The sequence below is a fragment of the Megalopta genalis genome, chromosome 17 (genome assembly GCF_051020955.1).
Source record: "Megalopta genalis isolate 19385.01 chromosome 17, iyMegGena1_principal, whole genome shotgun sequence".
NCBI classification, from domain to species: Eukaryota; Metazoa; Arthropoda; class Insecta; order Hymenoptera; family Halictidae; genus Megalopta; species Megalopta genalis.
Genome location: NC_135029.1, coordinates 1,379,125 through 1,397,702, shown reverse-complemented (window position 1 = coordinate 1,397,702; position 18,578 = coordinate 1,379,125). Strand labels below are relative to the sequence as shown.

Sequence of the window (18,578 nt, the reverse complement as noted above, 5' to 3'; positions counted from 1 at the left end):
ACGACTCTGTACATTATCTTTTATGGTGAAGTATATTTTTAGTATAGCAGAAATGCAGAAAAAGATGGTAATTGGTGCCAACTGGGTGCGAAGCCAGAACTGCAGAGAGAGAGAGAGAGAGGGAGAGAGAGAGAGAGAGAGGGAGAGAGAGGGAGAGAGAGGGAGAGAGAGGGAGAGAGAGGGAGAGAGAGGGAGGGAGAGGGAGAGAGAGGGAGAGAGAGGGAGAGAGAGGGAGAGAGAGGGAGAGAGAGGGAGAGAGAGGGAGGGAGAGAGAGAGAGAGAGAGAGGGAGAGCGGGAGAGAGAGGGAGAAAGAGGGAGAAAGAGGGAGAGAGAGGGAGGGAGAGAGAGAGAGAGAGAGAGGGAGAGCGGGAGAGAGAGGGAGAAAGAGGGAGAAAGAGGGAGAGAGAGGGAGAGAGAGGGAGAGAGAGGGAGAGAGAGGGAGAGAGAGGGAGAGAGAGGGAGAGAGAGGGAGAGAGAGGGAGAGAGAGGGAGGGAAGGAGAGAGAGAGAGGGAGGGGGAGAGAGAGAGAGAGAGAGAGAAAGAGAGAGAGAGAGGTGGTTAATAATCTCTGAGCGAAATTACTGAAAGTCTTCAACTGCTATCAGATGATTTAAACCTCGTGCCGTAGAATATTTTAAAACAGAATTAAAAAGCTAGTAAAACTTCGAGTCGATAGATACTGCTTAAGAGATTAATATGTATTCATTGATTTCATTCGAATATAATAAAATTTTGTCTGCTTTTGTTTGATCTAAATGTTAAAATGAACCTAAATAGAGATAAGAAATTCTTCTACAGGTAAAAATAAGTATAATAATCTTCACTAGATTCAAGCTTAATAATTCAATTGCCGTAAGTTTTTATAAACAGGATATATTTTCATGATAATGATTTCTAGTTAATAAAAATCCATTATTTTCATTTTATTTCAAAATATGCAGATATCACAGATTTTTCAAAAATTACATTGATTCAACATATTACGATATACATATCGGAACCCTGCACATGATTACAGCACTCACCAAAATAACGTAATATTTTTTTATTCAACAAAAAGTTAACGAAGATGTGTCGTTTTTATACTGGCTTATAAAAATTGCTATTTTACAGGGCGCAACGGAATATTTACAAGCCGGAACGTCGAGCCATAAAGATTCGATACCACTAGCAATTAATAATCACAAACGTCGATAACCAGACTTTATTACTAATTCGTATTTTTTCAAACATAAAATCAGCTTGATTACTAATTACTTCTGCTATAACTCTCGTGAAAGATTTTCGAATATTTAGTATCGGCAGCCTGGTGCAATCCGCCGATTGCGTTACTCGTTTGTATTCAGCGACACGTAGAATAACATGTAGAAAACAAATTACAGAGAAACACACACGGAACTTTCTCCAGCAAATACGTCAACGTACACACGTTCATGTAACAGCACAGAAACCGATGACACAGGATAAACACAATACCCGCATAATACGTGGAATAAATTTCATTTTACACGGTCCCGTCGATGTCCGGTCGGGAAATAAAAACGGACGAAACTAAATTGTCCTTACCTGGAAAACAACGTGCGAGAGATTTTCATCGTCCCTGTCCAACGGCTCGAGGAGCTGCAGTTTCTTGCCTTGCAATTTGAAACGAGGCTGTCTTCCAGGAAAGATCAGCTCCAGCGTGGTCTCGTTGAACGGATCGCCAGATACCGGAAGTTCCTCCGGCACGGTTCTCTGATCGATCGCTGAAAAATTGAAAGCCCGTGAAACGATTGGCACGGCAACGCACGGCGCTTCGCGTATATGGGAATTCGAGACAAAAATCATAACTTTTGAAAAATCATAACTTCGGCCTGGCATTCCTAATACCTTTTTTAAAGGAAAATATTGGGTTGGCAACTAAGTATAATAATTGCCGATTTCGGTTATAGATGTCTCCCACTCCCATTTTTATGATATCCGTAAATGTTATATTATAAAATTATTATTATTATTATTATTATTATTATTATATGGCGTCGTCGTTTCGAGATATATACACTGGTTGGTCTCTCCCGGACTCTCTAACCCACCTATTTTTATTGAAGCGAGCCAATTTGACTCCTACAGCAAAATTGAAGGTTTTTGCAAAAGTATATAGTTTCGAATCAATTTAAATGAAAGATTTATTATTGAAAACTTCATCGGAAATGTTTTTTACGTTATACAACGAAAAACTTTGTCTTTACTTTCAGTTTCAGAATCAGAAATAAATTTGGCTCATTTCTTCGTAGGAGATATATAGCGAAGATTTCCATCTTCACTGCTCGAGAATTCTATTGGCTTCTTTCTCTGTTTCAATTTCGTTATCACTTATTTCTATTAGTTTCTTTGACAAAAGAAAATTTATCCGTTTTCTTCCAGAATAGCAACTCTACATAATTAGATGTAAAACAAATATCAATTGAAATACGTTTTACAAATAAATATCAAAAAGAATATCAGATCTCACACTTCAAAAAATTATTAGTTTACGAAATACTTAAGTACAAATATTGCAAGACTATGTACGAAATTATTCGTCAAAATACTGTCACATTAAAGCGGTCAATATCTACACGACTATTGCTTTGCAATATTTTCGCTCAAGTGTCTCGTAAACAAATAATTTTTTCACGGTCTAATAATGTTTTGCCCTTCATTTGTCCTATACGCGTCCACTTGCACAAAAATTAATTATATCATCTCGAAGCCCCCTCGAAACCATTTAATTTCTGTGGGAAACATTTTTTATGCGTGTATTGGGTTGGCAACTAAGTAACTGCCGATTTCAGTTATAGATGTCTCACACTCCCATTTTGATGATATCCGTAAATGTTGTATTATAAAATTATTATTATTATTATTATTATTATGTTATTTTTTATTATCCGTGAATGTTAGCAACTGGACAAATTGAATGCAGCGGTCAAGGAAAAGCGACCAGAATTGGTCAATCGTAAAGGTGTCATTTTCCACCAGGCCCATGCTAGGCCGCACATGTCTTTGTCCACTCGGCAAAAATTGATGGATATTGCTTGGGAATTGATGTTACACCCACCATATAGCTCTGATTTCGCGACATCGGATTACCACTTAATTCGATCCCTGGACAACTCCCTTCGTGGTAAAACTTTTAATGATGATGTCGCTATAAAATCTCACTTAACTCAGTTTTTGGCCGAAAACGATCAGACTTTCTACGAGCGTGGAATTTTCAAGTTGTCAGAGAGATGGCAAAAGGTCATCGAACAAAATGGAAAATACATTACAGATTAAACTTCGTTCCAAGTAAAAAAAAATTTTTATTTCATTGAACAAATCGGAAATTACTTAGTTGCCAACCCAATACATAAATGCATCGACCGATGTAATAATAATTATAATTCCATAAAAAAAGCTAAAGCGGCTAGGATGTTTTGTTGAATATAAATATTTTTGCCAATTTTCATTCTTGCAATTTATTGTTTACTTATTACCGAACAACTTCTGTTCGAGACATTCTTACATCGGCTTAGTCGAAATGCTTAAAAAATCCATTTGGAGTGCATGCACGTTCGAGTCAAAAATAATAACTTTGTTATTTTGAAAAGAAATAATGTTTTTAGAATTTTTGCTTTATTTCTTTTAAACTAATCAAATGTTATATGTTGTTTATATATAAAATATAAAATACATATATAGAAAACATGGAAATATGTAAAAATATAAGAAATGCATAATATATGAATATAAAAAATATGACAAATATAAAACATGTAAAAAGTTCACACATTACAGAAGCAAATGGGAGTTATCGTCTCATTACCGATTCTTTTCTTCGAACCGAGTAAAGTTGTGCAGCTAGAATTGAAACTAATTTGAAGTTTAATCATCTATTAAGTACTAAAAAAAGATAACGGGTTTACTATTTACTATTATTTTTTAAACCTCGAGTCAATATTGATAATCATTTAAAATAAAAAATTGGGAAAATTGGTTAATATTGCAAAAAGTCTTATAATTTCTAGAAATGTCTGTCATCACTTTTGGCAATAAAAGCTATTATAAGCCACGAATTTTAGTCATCATCTTTTTTACTTCCGCCAATTGCACAAAGCACTATGCAACGATGGAAATTGATTTGTCCATTTGTCCAAATTGATTTGAATGTGGTAATGACCGCTATACATATATTCGCCGGGCCAATGAAAAGTCTGCATTCTTCGCGGAATTTCAACGTCCCACATTCTCCCGTTTACAATGACATTAGGTTCACTCGTAAATCACTTTCGTTCCCCTATTTCAAGCGAGTGCCGACCATAGCTGGGCAATAATCGATTGAAATGCTTAGTTCGATCGATCGATTGATGTTTATTACGATTAAAAAGAGTAATCATGAACAAATTGGAGATTCATGTAATCATATTCATTAATCTTCGAAAATTCGACGGTTGATTTAATCGGTTGACGAAGTTAACCGTCGATCTTCGATTCGTAAATAATACTTTTCTAATCCAATTCCTGTATATCATCGCCAATTTTTAAACGTTTAATTTTGTGTAATAAGCGGTCGACGATTCATTTCTTCGGTCGATGAAACCAATCACCGATGTTTCTACGACTAATTCTTTCAATTGTACACTCATACACGAAAGTATTCGAACGCTTACATTTCTAACATTCAATTAATAAAATATATGTGTGAAACTGAAGCATTTGATATAATATGACACATATAACAAGGGATGAGCCTTAAGACTGCGTAAGCAAAATTAGAAAATAATTACAGTACATTTATTGTAAACACGTACCAGAAATGGTTCGCAAAAGTATTCGAACGAAACAATTAATAGTTATTTAAATTGAACGATTAAAGGTTTTAATAGGAAGTTGATCCACCTTTTGCTTTTTTATAACAGCCCTAAGCCTGTTTTCCATTGAGTGGAGCAACTTAGAAGTAACAGTTGCATCTATTGATTGCAATATTTCAATAATATTTCGTTTTAACACTTCTTTCGAAGTAATAACCGTATTTCTTAATCATTTTTTTACTTCATCTCATAAATGTTCAATGGGGTTTAAATCGGAACTTTGCGGTGGATGTGGCACCACGTGTGGAACATTATACAATACCAATTCTTTGACTATTTTAGCGGTATGCTTCGGATCATTGTCAGACTGAAACCAATAATCGCTAGGTAAATTCAATTTTGATACACTGCTTTTTAAATTTTCCTGCAAAATTTTTAAGCATTTCGTTTTGTCCATTATCCCATCGATGAACACAAGGTTTCTCACTCCACTAGATGCCATGCAGCCCCAAACTAATACAGATCCATCATTATGTTTTATAGTCGGTCGTAGATTTCGCGGTTTCACGTATTGGTCAATTAATCAAAATAACTATTTCGATCGACTAATGCTCAACTTTGGTGCGTTGGTTTTTCAAACATAGAAAGCAGCCCACCTTGGAATAGTGCAAGTGTTTCGAAAAGAATGCCTCTCAGGAAAAATTTCCGTATGTAGTACGATTAAAGCTTAACTCTCTGATATCAAATAGTTTCGTCAGAAAAATAACTTAAGAAGTTAATCGTTAATTAATTACCCTATTGACGATTAAAATTGAAAGGTATCTAATCGTAATTAACGACTAAGCTGCAGATTTGATCGTGAACTGCGATTAACCACTAAAGCAGGAATTTAATCGTTCAGTCCAATGAACGATTGAAGTACAATATTTAATTTTTAATCGTTGATTTAATTCTTACACAACACTCAATGCATGTAAATACAAATTTTACATCATTTTAGTCTTTTTGAATTTACATCGCTTCAAGTTAAAATTTTGTAAATTATTAAAAATATATAGGATATCTCTAGCAATAAAATTATATACCATTACTTTGCAAATCAGGTTTCAATATTTATGAAATAATGTTTTGTTACAGATAATTATAGATATATCTGTTGCGCAATCCCTTCTGAATTTTCAGCTAGAAACTTTGCCTTGAGGTTTCGACGAGTTGGAGAATCTCGGGATCAACGATGCAGCATTGTACATTGTATTTTCAGAGCCGATTACGCTGTAAAATCGAAATAAAATTTCTGTGCTGCAGTAGTGCTCACTAAGGATGGGATCAAGTATATTGCAAGTATACTCGATCCTCTACGAGATAAGTTCGATTCCTCCACAGGGTGTTCCATAATTATGTTAACTTTCGGAAAGTGAGGTCATATGAAGTAATTTTTTTCTGTGGCGAAAATGTAATCCGCATCTTTGTTTACGAGTTATTAACAAAAAACAGTGACCAATGAGAGACGAGATTAGCTGACGCGAGGTGGCCAAGCCAATAATGGTCGAAGTCCAGTTCCGGTCATTGGTTCGGCCACTTTGCGCCAGCCGAACTCGTTTCTCATTGGTCACCGTTTTTCGTTAATAACTCGTAAACAAAGCCGCGGATACATTTTCGCTCTAAAGAAAGAGTTACTTCAAATGACCTCAGAAATCAGCCTTTTCTAAGTGTTAACATAATTATAGGACGCCCTGGATAAGTACTTTGGCGAAGGCAACTGTTACAGAATTCTGATTTTCAAGATTCGAGTACTACTTAGTACTCGAAATACTACGGCCCTAGGAAATAGCGTATTTTGGACGAAGCAATCGAAATGCCAGAACACCCGTAGTAAGCAATTTCGTTGAAAGCCATTTCCGTCTTCTATTCAAGTATTTCTTTTATGATCCACAGTTGGTCACCAAATGTCATTCCTAGTCGTTTTTTACGATATGCATGTTCCACCGAGAAGAGGCATTTTCCGGATCATTGTTTGCTACGGCTTATCCTTGGGACACTCGGATTCCTTCGCGGGTGTCACCCGAGGGCACGAGCACTACCTGCGGGTGACCCTTAGTTTGGGGCGATCACTTTCCTAATTTTGCAATCCAATCAGTCAGGGCGACCGTTTCCCTCACTCCTCGCAAGAATTGAACAATCCACGAATCCGACTGTCTCAAATTTAGAACACACCCACACCGAATTTACCTCCGAGAACACACAACACACAACAGTCATTCTACCATCAACCCGAACACGGAATAGTCTACTCTCTAAAAGTTATACTCTGTATCGATGTGAAGTTGAATGTTCAAATATATTCCAAGTTAAAGAAAAGAAACTCAGCTTATTATCCCTAGCATCTTGAAAAGTCGTAGGGAACCGCGAATATCAAATACGCGGAAAAACATTGAACTTAATCCCATCCTTAGTTCTCGCTGTTCCTCTGATTTTTAGCGACGACGTCGATATTTCAGAACGTGTGACACGAAATTCCATATGGTGTCATTGGTCTACTCTGATACCTCGTCCACGGTTACATGTACTACTGTGATCAAAAAGTAAGGTGAATTTGTTTATAAAATGTAAATTCTTTATTTATTCTTCCAAATCAATTTCATCCCCTTTAAAGTAATCCCCGTCCTATAAAACGCACTGTTTCCGACGCTTTTTCCAGTCCTCGAAACAGTCGGAATAGTCTTTTTCCGGTATAGCCTTCAAGACCTTCTTCGATTCGGTTTTTATCTCCTCAATCGTGTCAAAACGGCGTCCCCGCATTGGCTTTTTGAGTTTGCTGAATAACCAGAAGTCGCACGGAGCCAAATCAGGCGAATACGGTGGTTGCGGAACGATATGAGTCGAGTTTTTGGCAAAAAAGTCGCGAAGAACCAATGCAGTATGACATGGCATCAATCGAGACTTGACGCGTTTGAGACACAAATCATCCTTCAAAATGGTTTGGACTGAGCCAAATGATATTCCAACACTATCAGCGAGGTCTCTCATTGTCAGTCGACGATTTTCAAGCACCAAATCTTCGATTTTTTTGGACGTGGCCCTCGTCGGTAGACGTTGATGGTCGTCCAGAGCGCGGTTCGTCTTCAACGCGTTCTCGGTCCGCTTTGAACTCGTTGTACCACTTATAAACGTTTTTTTGTGCCATAGTTTGATCACCAAAGGCCTTCCGCAACATTTTCAACGTGTCCGCACAAGAATATTCGTTCCGCAAACAAAATTTGATGCAAGTTCTTTGCTCAACAAAATCACCCATTGTAAAAATCGAAAAATTCACTTTTGGTCGTTTACTAAAACACGTGTAACTCGGAGATAATTAAACCTTTTAACAAACAGACGCTTGGCAATTGTTATAGACAGTCCTACCAACCTAGGAAAAAAACAATTGCCTGCCTTCCTAATGTCCGGGAGTTTTAAATGACAATTTCACCTTACTTTTTGATCACAGTAGTATAATCGAGAAGAAAAGGTTTCTAAGTAAAAAGATAAGTTGGAGGCAAAGCATAAAATAATTTCAAACGAGACTTCTTTTCTGAATAAACCTGTTGACTGCGTTGAATAGCGCATCCATCCACAATTTGCTGTTTCAAGAATTTCTACAACAATCGACAGTGAACATTTATTTGCCGATGAAATTGCAGGGGACAGTATACACGAGGATTAAATCCATCGCGAGAAATTGTCTAGAAAAATAAGGATTCGCATAAACACGCGATCGCAAGTCATGAATCATAGATACCGCGGGGTACAGGTAGCAAAAGATTGATGGTACGAATGTAATCAATTTTTCATCGTGATCGGAATCACAAGGAGTCGCGGGAGGGAAAAATCGTAAGCAACGAAGAATGACTTGCCGGTTTTCATGAAAAGTCAAACGGGTATTGCGCGCGATAAATTATCAAGAGAACAAAAATGTCAATTTGTTTGCCTCGCGGCGGCCGCGACCGATTATCTCATAGCTGGGCGAGACGAAGTTACGGGAAATTTGTGGATGACATAATTCACCGAAGACAGTTCGCCAAGGAAGAATATAATTACGAAGGCTAATCGAGCGCAACCTCGTTTATCAAGATGGCGCGTCTGCACGATGCCGAGAAGCATATTCGACGATCGATCCCGCCCCGATGCATAATAACGGATTCGTTTCGCAGTTTTGCTGGTCGCGTTTCGCTCTCAAATAATAACGCCTGCCCGCAGTGTAGTATCGTTAACGAAGAAAGCTGCCGATGGTGTTCAGAAACCCAAGACGCTTTTATTAGATTCAGCGAGGACCGATAAAGAGACTTCCTGGTGCTTGCGACGCCGTTCTCGCTGTTACAGATAATTAATGTTATCTTCGCAAACTAGGCGGGACATCGGGCAATATCTCATTAGCGGCACCGAACGATTCCTAATTACACCGCGTCCAGCATTCTTTCCGCATAATCTCGTTCGCGGATATTGATATGACGACTAATTATTGTTTACAACACTCTTCCAATATCCTTCCTCGAACAGAATGCGCTCGAAAAATTTCTTTATCGATTTTAATTTCATTGATCACGCCTGACATGCCGTGTTAACTCTAAACCTATCAATTCTCGAATGGTGAACATTTTTTAACAAAATATATAACTAATTTTGCAACGTTGGACAAATTTTATTTTGAATAATAAATAACGAATTACGTTGATTTTTTATTTTCAAACGATTGAAGTTTTCATCGAATTGTAACTCACTTGAATCATTCCAGAAATAATTTATTTATTATTTCTTATTTGCAAATGATATGTTAGTTTTTTTTAATTTTAGGGATAATAAATAATGTTCGCTTTTCTTCCGTTTGTTGTATATTACGCGTTGGACATTTTGTATATTAATCTTGCAGATAAAATGTTACATTTTATTCGAATTTAGGCAAGAAGAAAATAATAAGTAACTTTCGTTTTTTTCCGTTTATTGCATAATAAATATAAGTTTCCATTTGTTATTATAGAAGAAGTTTATTTCTTGACTATGACGTGTGTGCTCGACGCATTGTCTCGAATAAATAACTAATGAGCAATTAAATGAACAAGTAACAATTGAAATTCTATTTATAAATAAGAAATAAATTTCATTGTTTTAAATAATTTATTCATATCTATACAAACAATAAGTAGTTAACCAATTAACACGTTCCGTGCCGAGCTTTTTTTACTCGAATCTTCACACTTTGATATTTCACTAAAACTTGATGTATTACGTGCAATTATTAATTCTCGTACACATAACAACGTAACAAAAACTTATCAACGCCCATTCTTGCGGTGGAAATTGATTCTCCGGTTCTAAATTTCTTGTAAACAATTTGTTCAGTTCACTAAGTAAACATGCAAGCGTGTACCATCGATGGTACACGTGGCACGGAACGTGTTAACAAATAATTCTTTATTTAGTTAAACAATGCCCAACTCTGTCTATAGACCATAATGAAACATATGAAAGTCTCCACTAATTTTCAGAAACTACCGAATCAAATAACAATTATAAGAAATAAAGTAAACAAAAGAAAGTGAAGGCTTGAAAATCAATTCTTGCAAATACAAATTCTAAGCCTTTTGGTCGATAACGTAAGCTTATTTATTAAGTGAAGCAACATTTCGACAAAGAAATTAAAGCGATACGACTGCGATTTCTGCTTGCAACGTTGCCATATCGCAATGTAACAGTGCAACGGAAATAATAAAACGGTTATATATGGTAACATTTCACAAAAATACTGTCGCAGAAGAATTCAAACGATTAAATTGCCTACCTGCGCTTTCACTTCGAAATGATTTATCGTTTCGCAATCTGGCCCGCGCGCAGTGTCATTGTACTAGTTTTTGCAAAATAATTTTAGATAGCATTCGATCGCTATTAAGTATCGTTTAACGGCATTACTTGCTGAATACGGCGTAACGGTGCGTTTCAAACCAGTTTCGAACGGCTAAAAGACAGTTTCAGTAGCGAGAGATCATATTCATAGCGAAATGGAATCGCAATCAAAAAACAACCATGCTCGGGATACGTCATGTATGACGCGCATATGCGTCGAGGGGAAGAAGAGCAAGAAGGTCGGATTCATTAGCCACGATAGCGAGAGACGGTATGTTCTATAAACTGACATTTGAGTTTCTAAAAGTTGTAAAAACGATCCGCGGCTCGACGATAAGGATCGTGTGTACCGTCACGGCGCAGAGTGAAATGGTAACGATGTAGTTGGGCGTTTTTAACGAACACTTCCGCGTCGCCAAAACCACGTCTCGAGAAAATCCTGGACTTTCTGAGAACAATTTCACCCGCTCTATCGCGATTCGAGATCCGACACAAACCGGTCGACACTCGTGGAACAACTGAATTGTCCCTAGATCACATTATTATTTCGGTATTGCCACGTTTTCCAAGGAAAACCGTGGGTCAGGCAGATGGATAAATATTTATTTGAAATAACTATCCGAATGAATTCTTTTTAGTCGAATATTTTATTCGAGTAACGATTATTGATTATTCGTCATGAATTATTCTACCTATTTATTCGAATAAATTATTCGCATAATTCTTTATTCGAATAAGCTATACGAACAGAGATTGTAAAATTATTCGATTAATAATGCCAATAACTCCTGGCCGCTTATTGTTATGCAATTTTTGAAGCATACATGTTTGCGTTATAAATATGAATGTACGATGACTTCCTTTGCATGTGAAGGAAAATTATTCAATTGTGCAACATTTAAGAAAAGGAATATGGAAGAAATATTTCGATAAGCTTAGAAAAACAAAACACATTTTACATTCTATCACTTTTATTAAAATCGATTGTTTCACGTATGAATTCCTGTACAAATAAATTCTTATTGGTGAACAATTTTTATTCGATCGGATAATTATTCGATAGTATCGAATAGAATTTTATTGATCCGTCATTACCTCTTATCCGTCAAACGAATAAAATTTTGCCCAACTCTGATATGTATAGAGTGGATAACGAAAGTATTCGAACATTGGTATAACTTCGACTTCTACCCTATATATTTAAATGAATATACATTGCAGGGAAAAATATTTTACGCTATATTAAAGTAGAGTACATAAATGTCAAAATGGAAGAAATTTTCTATTTAGTATAAAACGTTATCTACATAATTAAAAAAATATTAAGGAATATCGAATTTTCGTGCAAGATAAGTATTCGAGCTTATAAAATTCAGTCGAAAAGTTATAAAAATAAATTTTTTTATTAATTTCTATTACTAATTTTACACCTCTATTGTTTAACAATATGAAAGTTTCAAGAAGTTCAACATTTTAAAAATAAGTATAAGTATTTATTTAAGATCGATATTGTTTTTTTTATCTCTGTTATATACGATTTGTTGCAACTCGTTTAACCGAATTCACTTCATGGGAATAGACAGTCGTGTATAAGACACGTATAAATATAAATTGTTATCTTAATTTGTTAATGCATCTGAAGAAATTTGTACAATTAGTCTCCAATCTAAATCAAAGAATGGCAATATGTATAGTTCACAATCTAGACAGTGAATCATAAAAGTATTCGTACTTACGCGGATAAAGTTTATTTAATTAAATTCTTTTAATTTCTTTTTATATCGCTATAGCACAATAATATTACACCTAATCATAATTCTAAAGTCACTATATTCATTGATTAAAACTTCTGTTTTGATTAGATACGTGTATGAAAGATCATTGGAAGAATGAAACATTGAAAATCAATGAAACATTGGAATGAAGAAATGAACATTGGAAGATCAATGAAATTAAATCGAATAATCTTGTCTTTGTCCCAAAATCGTTCTCCTGAAATGTGCCAAATTGTTTAGCCTATTAGAGATAAGATATAAAAAAGGTTAAAGCAATGTCGCCTCACACTTTAAATAAAGGAAACAAATATATCCATCTATTAAGCTTCATTTCCATAAATTATTTTGCTGTAACCAAACTGAAACTGTTTCCGTAATGTTTTGTTGTTTCGAAGTGTAATTAGGTTGCAAATATGTGCCTATACTTTTCATTTTAATTACGTCGGAAGTCATCTCGCGGTCGTATTTAATTTTCCTGCCGGATAAAACGCGCTACAGACTCGCTGGGAGACCTTTAATTAATGAACTGCTTTGAATGTCCGATAGCTAGACTTTCAAAACATACTAGCTTTGGCACAGTTTCTCAATATTTAATTTTGGTGACCGTGCAATAATATTTGTTTGTATATAAAAGAGTTAATTAAAAGTTGATTTTCTGAAAGTACGAGGCATGACCATAAGTTGTAGTGCAAAATTTATTTTGATAATCTAAAATGAAGTGCTTTTCCTCTGCATTATAAATGTACATAAAAGATGCACTTTATTACATGCGGATTCATAGCTGTAGTTAAAAAAGCAATAAATTTCTTTTGTTTTTATGTTTTACTTCATGATTTAACTTTAGATTACCAAAATAAACTATTTTGTTTTACGTATTACATTTTCAAAATCAAATACTTATTTCATGCTTGAAGTGTGGATTATCGGAATAAAATATTTCATTTACTGAAATTTTATGTCCTACTTGAATTCTGAAGAATCTATTGTTTAAAATAGCATTTCAAATATTTTCTCTATAAATATTACCCAACTCTGATTGGAAAATGAATTAATGTAATGCGACTTAATTTCTCGATTTTAATTTGATTAAATAAAATACTTTGATTTGTACGACATTTTTGAGGTCGCTGGCGTGACAATTAAAGTGTTAAGATTTCTTACAACAGCATACGGTAAGCTAGTTAACCCGAGAAAGATAACCTACGTCGCAGAGGCGCCTGCGAAATAAACAACTGACTGCACCGTGGATGACGCAAAGACTGGAAGCACCCACTTTGCCAAGGCATGTGCGAAGCAACATTGAAAATATTCTTCCAAAATCTGCTGCACAGGCTTCCACAGATGATGAAGAAGAACCCTCAGCCAAAAAAAGGCGTTATTGCAGTCTTTGCACGTCTAAAAAGAAAAGAATGTCAAAGATGACCTGTGCCAAATGCAAAAAGACAGTTTGTGGTGAACACAAGAAAGACGTTTGTCATGACTGTCTCTAAAGAAATTTTTTATAATATTATAGTTTTTTTTACACTGATTATATTATAGTCTACTAGTTTGTAAGGATAAAACACTATTTTTTGTGATATTTTACGGGATTTGTTCCCATAAACCGAAGACTGTTGATTTTTGTTAATTTTTCATAGAGGTCTAGTGATTTAAGTTTAAAATTACTTAAAATATAAAAAAATATAATATAAATGCATTTTATTTTTACAATAATGCCAAACCTTTAAAATGACTAGATTAACTTAAATAAATATCCATTGTTAGTATAAAATTGACGCCTTAGAAAAGCATGCGCCTCTGAAGCGTATGGTTATCTTTTACGTACGTTGTCATATGGTTATCTTTCTAGGGTTAATTCTGCTCACGGTAAGACGACATTGGGACATTAATTGGGTAATACATATTACGTAAGCCGCTCTTATCAAGGTAAAGCGTGAATTCAATTAAATCGATGGACTCACCATTTCCTCTGCTCTCCTCGATGTCAAGAATAATATTGGACTGACCCGACTCTTCCTCGCACAAGCCTGAAACAAATGAACACAAGCCACTCATTAGATTAATACCGATCATAAATTCTGCCCTAATACCTCTGTCGAAGCAATGCACAGCTTAGCTGCATAATGGTGCACGATTATACCGCGCGTAAGTACAAAGGTCCGTCCCGATCGTTGTTACCTCATTCTATGCAGACGTAAATGGATCTGTGCGATCCATGGAATATTGTAGACCAGTTACCTTTACAGAGCAATGTTTTCCGTAGATGTAAACTGTAATTACCTGCTCGCAGCCCCGCTGACATTTGGCAATGTATCTGCCAAACAACTCTGATATTTTGAGCAACCCCTTCAACGAGTCGCATTTGTTACCTTTCAAACCGCGCTAAGGTGAAGCAACAAAGGTCGAATTTATGTTTGCAAATAGCGGTGCGCGAGCGAAGATTTCATCATTTCCGGAAGTTTTCTGCGGACGTAACTAAATTCAACATTGCCGACTGACAAGATTGTTGATAAGTAGATCGCGAATTTTATGCGTTTACAATAAGACCGAGTAGATGAAATGTCAAATAGGGGGGGGGGGGAGCGTAAAAGAATATAAAACTATCAATGTATTATTTTCAATTTATAAACACGATTAAAGAGATAAAGTATTTGCTATTCGAGTTTTACTTCTTCTAATTAAGTTAACAAGTTAACACTTCGCCTAAAGAGAGAGAGAAAGAGAGAGAGAGAGATTCGCGGTCTTCTGGTAGACATGCTACTTTCAAAATTAAGAAGTCGTTTTGCATGACCTGTATCAATGCAATTTGATACCAAATTCTATTTAAATGGATTGTTATTCATAGAAATATTTGAGCCCTTTATTTTGAAAGTGGCATAAGTCACTTTGTTTTTAAGTCGATATATTTAAGGATTTGCGTTTTTAACACGTTCAAAAATATGGATGCTAACTTTCGAGAAGATTTACTTCTATTTGTTATCTCAGGATACTGATATTTTTCTCGGTCTAAATAATTTCGTATAAACATTAAAAAATCACCACTTTTCACATTACGGTAAAGTGACTTAAGCCACTTTCAAAATAAATAGTTTAGAAAAATGACTGACATATATTAATTTTGTCCGACGTATTTTACCGAAGCGATGTTTTGAGAGGACAGTGATTTACTAAAATTGTTGAATAAATTACATATATAATAATAATTTATACCATGAACATATTTTTAATATAAAGGTTTGATTTAAGTATTTTTTATTTTAATATTCATAAAATACAAAGATAATTAGTACATTTTGAAACATAAGTATAAGTAATTCATATAAAAATACATCAGTTGAATTTAATTTTCGTCATCAATAGGAGTGATTAAGTCCTCGGAGATCGTGTTTTGTTTCAAATTTTTAAAATAACTGTGGTATGTTGGGAGTATATAATTAAGCAAGTCCATCATGTCTTTGTATTTTGCTGAAGAAACAGGACGAGATCCAGCGTATAACTGATCCATTTCTATTTGTGAATAACGCCTAGGTCTTCCTCTTTTTGGTGACAAATCCAAAGTCAGAAATTCATCTTTTTCATCTAAAGTTAGTTTATAAAACAACTTATAAAAATAAGTGCGAAAATCTGAAAATAATTCAAAACAATACTTCACACACACTTATCACGCGTTTCTATTTCTTTTACACTTAGCCTCGCAATTAATTTCCCGAGTCCAGCGACTTAGGCCACTTTCAAAATAAACATGTTTGTTATATCGTTAATTAGCAAAACTTCTCTCGAACAAATCTCAATAGTTCTCAACTTACTGATTGCAAATTCTTTTAAAATGCAAAGATACCGTTCAATTAGTGTTACCATTAACTCGATTTTTTGAAAAAGTGACTTATGCCACTTTCAAAATAAACGGCTCGTTTATCATATTATACTTTACAATATAACATTGGATACAATCAATTCCACTTATTTTCTATCTTACTTGAAACGTTTGTTAGTATTTCACGAATAAATAAGTTGTAAGAAAAATTGTTATCCGTAGAAACATAAATATAATTTTCTCGTCCACGAAGTAAAAATCTGTTATTAGCCATCTGAGCAGCAGTGTTCCTTTAAAAAACGAACAAGTAGACCATTTTTGATTGATTTGTGCAATCTGTGAATGTAGGTTTAATAAAAGAATAAAGAGTTCTTTAATACAAGGATACCTTTGTATCGTTTTTAACCCGAAGACGTTCTCATTAATTTGATGTAGGAAGAGGTAACGACTAAGATGAAATACGACTGTGAAAGTTTTTCAATTAGCTAAAGGAGTTGCTGTGTGTATCATCGCTCTCGGCGTTATTTTCATTACAAAGCGTGTAATTTTCGAAATGAATTGTAACCGCTAGTGCCCGGTCCCCTACTGTTCAAATTCATTGGAACAGTTTCCTCGAAGTTGTTCAAGCAGGTGCAAGAAATCTGTCCAACCGGAAACATGACTCGGCCGAAGCAAAGCGTTCAATTTGCGGAGGCAGCAGTAATCTCGTAATCTTTTTCATGCAAACTGTGAGCGACAGTTTACATTAAGCACCATCTGCTGAAATGCTCCGCGAACTCGTCGGTATTATATTTTTGTGGTAGGCTCGCGCCAGTGACGAGATAAATCGGGATACATCGGTAATTGTAATCCAGTTAGCGCGGGACTCGTTGAGCTTTCACTCCGGGAAGATTTAAATCAATTTAAACGGCCAGCGTGGCCGACGACCGAGACCGATTCATTTTACAGATAAATTATGGAATCACCGTCTTGAAAATTCGGAAGGAGGCGTTTCTCGGAACGACGCGACTGTTTTTTCTTCGTTCGTTGCCCGTTCTACTCGAAATGCTTGCAAAATCGTGCTGCAAAGGTTTTGGCGAAGCTTCTATTAATTTAAGAAGATGACCTTTGCAATTGCTGATTTCTTGGTGATGCAAAATCAAATGTGGAACAAATTGCAGTTTCTGCAGAACAAAGTAACATTTTATGAAATATTTTCTACTTTTTTAACGGTAAGTATGATGACGATAAATAAAACAGCATCGTCGCGTCGCGACGTGTTGTTAAGATTCGACATAGAAAATTGTATATAAAATATCTTGGAAGATATTATTTTTCGTGGTGTTGTATCCCAATATTTTTTCTACCGAGAATGTTCTAGAGAATCGATCTACCTGCAAAAAATATATAGCTCTAATTAAATAATGTGCAGTTGCACTTTGCAACTTGTGAATAAAATCATCCCAGAGGACAATAGGACCTTTTAAATAGTGCAAAATTATCCTCTACAACTTTGTTTTAAATTCACCTGGAACGGAGCCACAGCTCGGCCCAGTTTCTTGACTCACCCTTTATAGAGAAGATATTCAACTACAATTTAAATTCATTTCAGTATTTCGTTACCAAATAGAACGTTTTATATTCTTTCCAAATCTTTCCTGGACCTTGTGGATGCGATCCAATCTTTTCTGGTCTGCCGTCCATTCGAAAAAGGTACCAGCTCTATTAACCCCTTAATGCACAATTTAAAAAAAAAAAAGTGACCAAAAAAAATCAATTTTTTTTATCTAAGAAAATACATATTTGGACCTTAATTTCAATAAATATGTAAAAAAAATGCAAAAATTACTAAAAATTCAATAAAAATAGTGGATAAATAATTATAGTGAATATTGAATCGCATTGCAGATCGAATTTTGTACCCATCGTACTGTTTTTCAATTACCAGTTACTATTTTGAAGGGGAAGGAGGAGACGAAAAAAAAACTGAAAAATATTTAATTTTACCTAAATTTGCAATAATATAATAATAATATTTATTAGCTGAAAAATATATAATAAACTAAAACTATTCAAAATTTTCTTTTGTATGGTAAATTTCAAAACAAGGTGCAGCACATAGCCCAACATTCCTTATTTCAACATTAGAAAACATACCTTTTATACACTAAAAATCCAATTTACTCTCTATAAAAATACACCATAAAACAAAAACGTTTTTATATGTTGACACTAATAATATTTGTAAAAAATAAAAAACAATTGTCTTTGAAGAAATTCACTTTGATAACGTCTACTTTACTTCCATCCTAAAAGTGCATATT

General features: G+C 35.0%; 1 protein-coding gene across 1 annotated transcript in view; it reads right to left on the bottom strand.

Annotated features, from left to right (window-relative positions):
• The window catches only part of Cad99C (cadherin 99C), a 381,342-nt gene that overhangs the window by 96,954 nt on the left and 265,810 nt on the right, over positions 1 to 18,578 (bottom strand). Inside the window, exons 3-4 of the mRNA XM_076527266.1 lie at positions 14,423 to 14,488; positions 1,568 to 1,746 (exon numbers count right to left, since the gene is read on the bottom strand). Of these exons, the coding sequence (XP_076383381.1) occupies positions 1,568 to 1,746; positions 14,423 to 14,488 (245 nt within the window). The remainder of the gene's footprint in view (positions 1 to 1,567; positions 1,747 to 14,422; positions 14,489 to 18,578) is intronic.